Consider the following 2500-nt stretch of genomic DNA (forward strand, 5'->3'; position numbering starts at 1 on the left):
CTATTTGTTTAATTCCTACCCTGGTTTTACTTCGGGTTTATTGGTGCTGTACTGGCATCAGCCGCCGGGTTATAAACTGGTAGTTAGTGTCTTCGCGCGCCTCAGACACTTTTACGACAGGTTAGTTAGCATTGGTGCTAGCATCAACCAGTATGTTATAAACTAGCAGTTAGTATTGGTGCTAGCATCAACCAGTATGTTATAAACTAGCAGTTAGTATTGGTGCTAGCATCAACCAGTATGTTATGAACTAGCAGTTAGTATTGGTGCTAGCATCAACCAGTATGTTATGAACTAGCAGTTAGTATTGGTGCTAGCATCAACCAGTATGTTATAAACTAGCAGTTAGTATTGGTGCTAGCATCAACCAGTATGTTATAAACTAGCAGTTAGCATTGGTGCTAGCATCAACCAGTATGTTATAAACTAGCAGTTAGTATTGGTGCTAGCATCAACCAGTATGTTATAAACTAGCAGTTAGTATTGGTGCTAGCATCAACCAGTATGTTATGAACTAGCAGTTAGCATTGGTGCTAGCATCAACCAGTATGTTATAAACTAGCAGTTAGTATTGGTGCTAGCATCAACCAGTATGTTATGAACTAGCAGTTAGTATTGGTGCTAGCATCAACCAGTATGTTATGAACTAGCAGTTAGTATTGGTGCTAGCATCAACCAGTATGTTATGAACTAGCAGTTAGCATTTTCGCTAGCTAAGCATCAGCCACTCTTTTACTATAGGTTTAGTTAGCATCTGCCCGCTGTGTTAAAAACGAGCTATTAGTTAGCGTCTCCACTTATCAACCACTGTTAAACTTGGCGTATGCCGCGCTAGTTAGCGTCTTCTAGTGTTATCCTTTCTGTTGTTATTCAGTGTTATCTGAACCTGCCAGGTCTGGTCCAGCCCAATACAGCAGAACCATTCACACCACACTAATGATGTCAGGTAAACAACGATCCACGAGAGAATTTCGAATAAACTGTGCTGTGTGTGTGTGTGTGTGTGTCTGGCCTCCTGCCCAACTCTAGTAGGTCTACAGCTGAAGTGCTTTTCTGAGAGAACAAAATAAATCCCATTGAATTAATCAATACAATAAACAACAGAAGCTGGTTGTCTCTAAATGCTTTGTCTCTCTCTCGCCCTCTGTCTCTCTCTCGCCCCCGCTCTCTCTCTCGCCCCCCTCTCTCTCGTGCCCCCTCTCTCTCGCCCCCCCCGTCTCTCCTGCTCTCTCACCTACCCTCCCTCTCTCTCGCCATACCCTCCCTCACTCGCACCCTCTCTCTCTCTTGCGCCTGTGCCACTGGCTCACTGGCAGTAATAGACACATCTAAGATCTCTCCCTCTCTCAGGCAAGGCGTCCGTCTGGCCAATGTGCTGCCATGTGGAACGTGCTCTACTCTCCTGCAGCTGTGTGTGTGTGGTAACTTTCCTCTCTCCTGTGTGTGTGGTAACTTTCCTCTCTCCTGTGTGTGTGGTAACTTTCCTCTCTCCTGTGTGTGTGGTAACTTTCCTCTCTCCTGTGTGTGTGGTAACTTTCCTCTCTCCTGTGTGTGTGGTAACTTTCCTCTCTCCTGTGTGTGTGGTAACTTTCCTCTCTCCTGTGTGTGTGGTAACTTTCCTCTCTCCTGTGTGTGTGGTAACTTTCCTCTCTCCTGTGTGTGTGCTAATGGGCCCGTGGAGGGGGGCGCTAATTGATGAATTCTCCCCTGCCCTCCTCTCATTAACACCCTCTCCGAGGGCAAGCTGCTCCGGTCCTCCGTTTGCCTGCTCCTCACCATCCTGTCAGGGGACCGACGGGGACAGGTGGCAGGAAGGGAGAGGCCCAAACCAGGGCAGGGATGAAGGTGGAGGGGAGATGAAAGGATGAAAGGAGAGATGAGAGAGGAGAGGGCAGGGAGGAAGAGAAAGAGGTTGCAGAGTGGGGAGGGGAGTCCAGTGCTCTGATTTGTATCAATGCCCTGTCTATGTGCGTTTCCCTTTTTAAAGTAGGCTCTAGTTTTCAAACATTGTGGAGCTCATTGTAGCCTTGTTTCCCATAGGGGATGAAGAGGGGTAATTAAGTATGTTTCTAACATTTTATTCTCCTCTCTCTCTCTCTCTCTCAGTATTCGCAGTGTGATGCAGAAGTACCTAGAGGAGAGAGATGAGCTGACGTTCGACAAAATCTTCAACCAGAAGATTGGTGAGTAGCCTCGGTGTGATAATGGACGCTTGTCCTTTATCCCTACGCGGACAACCACGAGAATCATAGCACCACGTCACACACACACACACACACACACACACACACAAGGAATGCATGCTGGGAGCTGTTGACTTGGGATAGGTTTGTGCTTCGTGTGTGTGTGTGGACGCCCTATTCGAGCTGACCTCTGCCGGCTTTATGCGGCTGCTGATTGGCTGATCCTGTTCTACCCCCCCCCGGTTCCTCACCGTGGCCGACCCAAAGCACCGGGCGTCAAAACCCACTTTTCAGTTTGCAATCGGTGCGCGTAGCCA

General features: G+C 47.9%; 1 protein-coding gene across 1 annotated transcript in view; it reads left to right on the forward strand.

Annotated features, from left to right (window-relative positions):
• Window positions 1-2500, forward strand: part of LOC112230856 (beta-adrenergic receptor kinase 2) — an 84256-nt gene that overhangs the window by 13152 nt on the left and 68604 nt on the right. The window contains 1 exon segment of the mRNA XM_042311713.1: window positions 2107-2183. Coding sequence (XP_042167647.1) covers window positions 2107-2183 — 77 coding nt within the window.

Source organism: Oncorhynchus tshawytscha, linkage group LG33, assembly GCF_018296145.1.
Source record: "Oncorhynchus tshawytscha isolate Ot180627B linkage group LG33, Otsh_v2.0, whole genome shotgun sequence".
Taxonomy (NCBI): domain Eukaryota; kingdom Metazoa; phylum Chordata; class Actinopteri; order Salmoniformes; family Salmonidae; genus Oncorhynchus; species Oncorhynchus tshawytscha.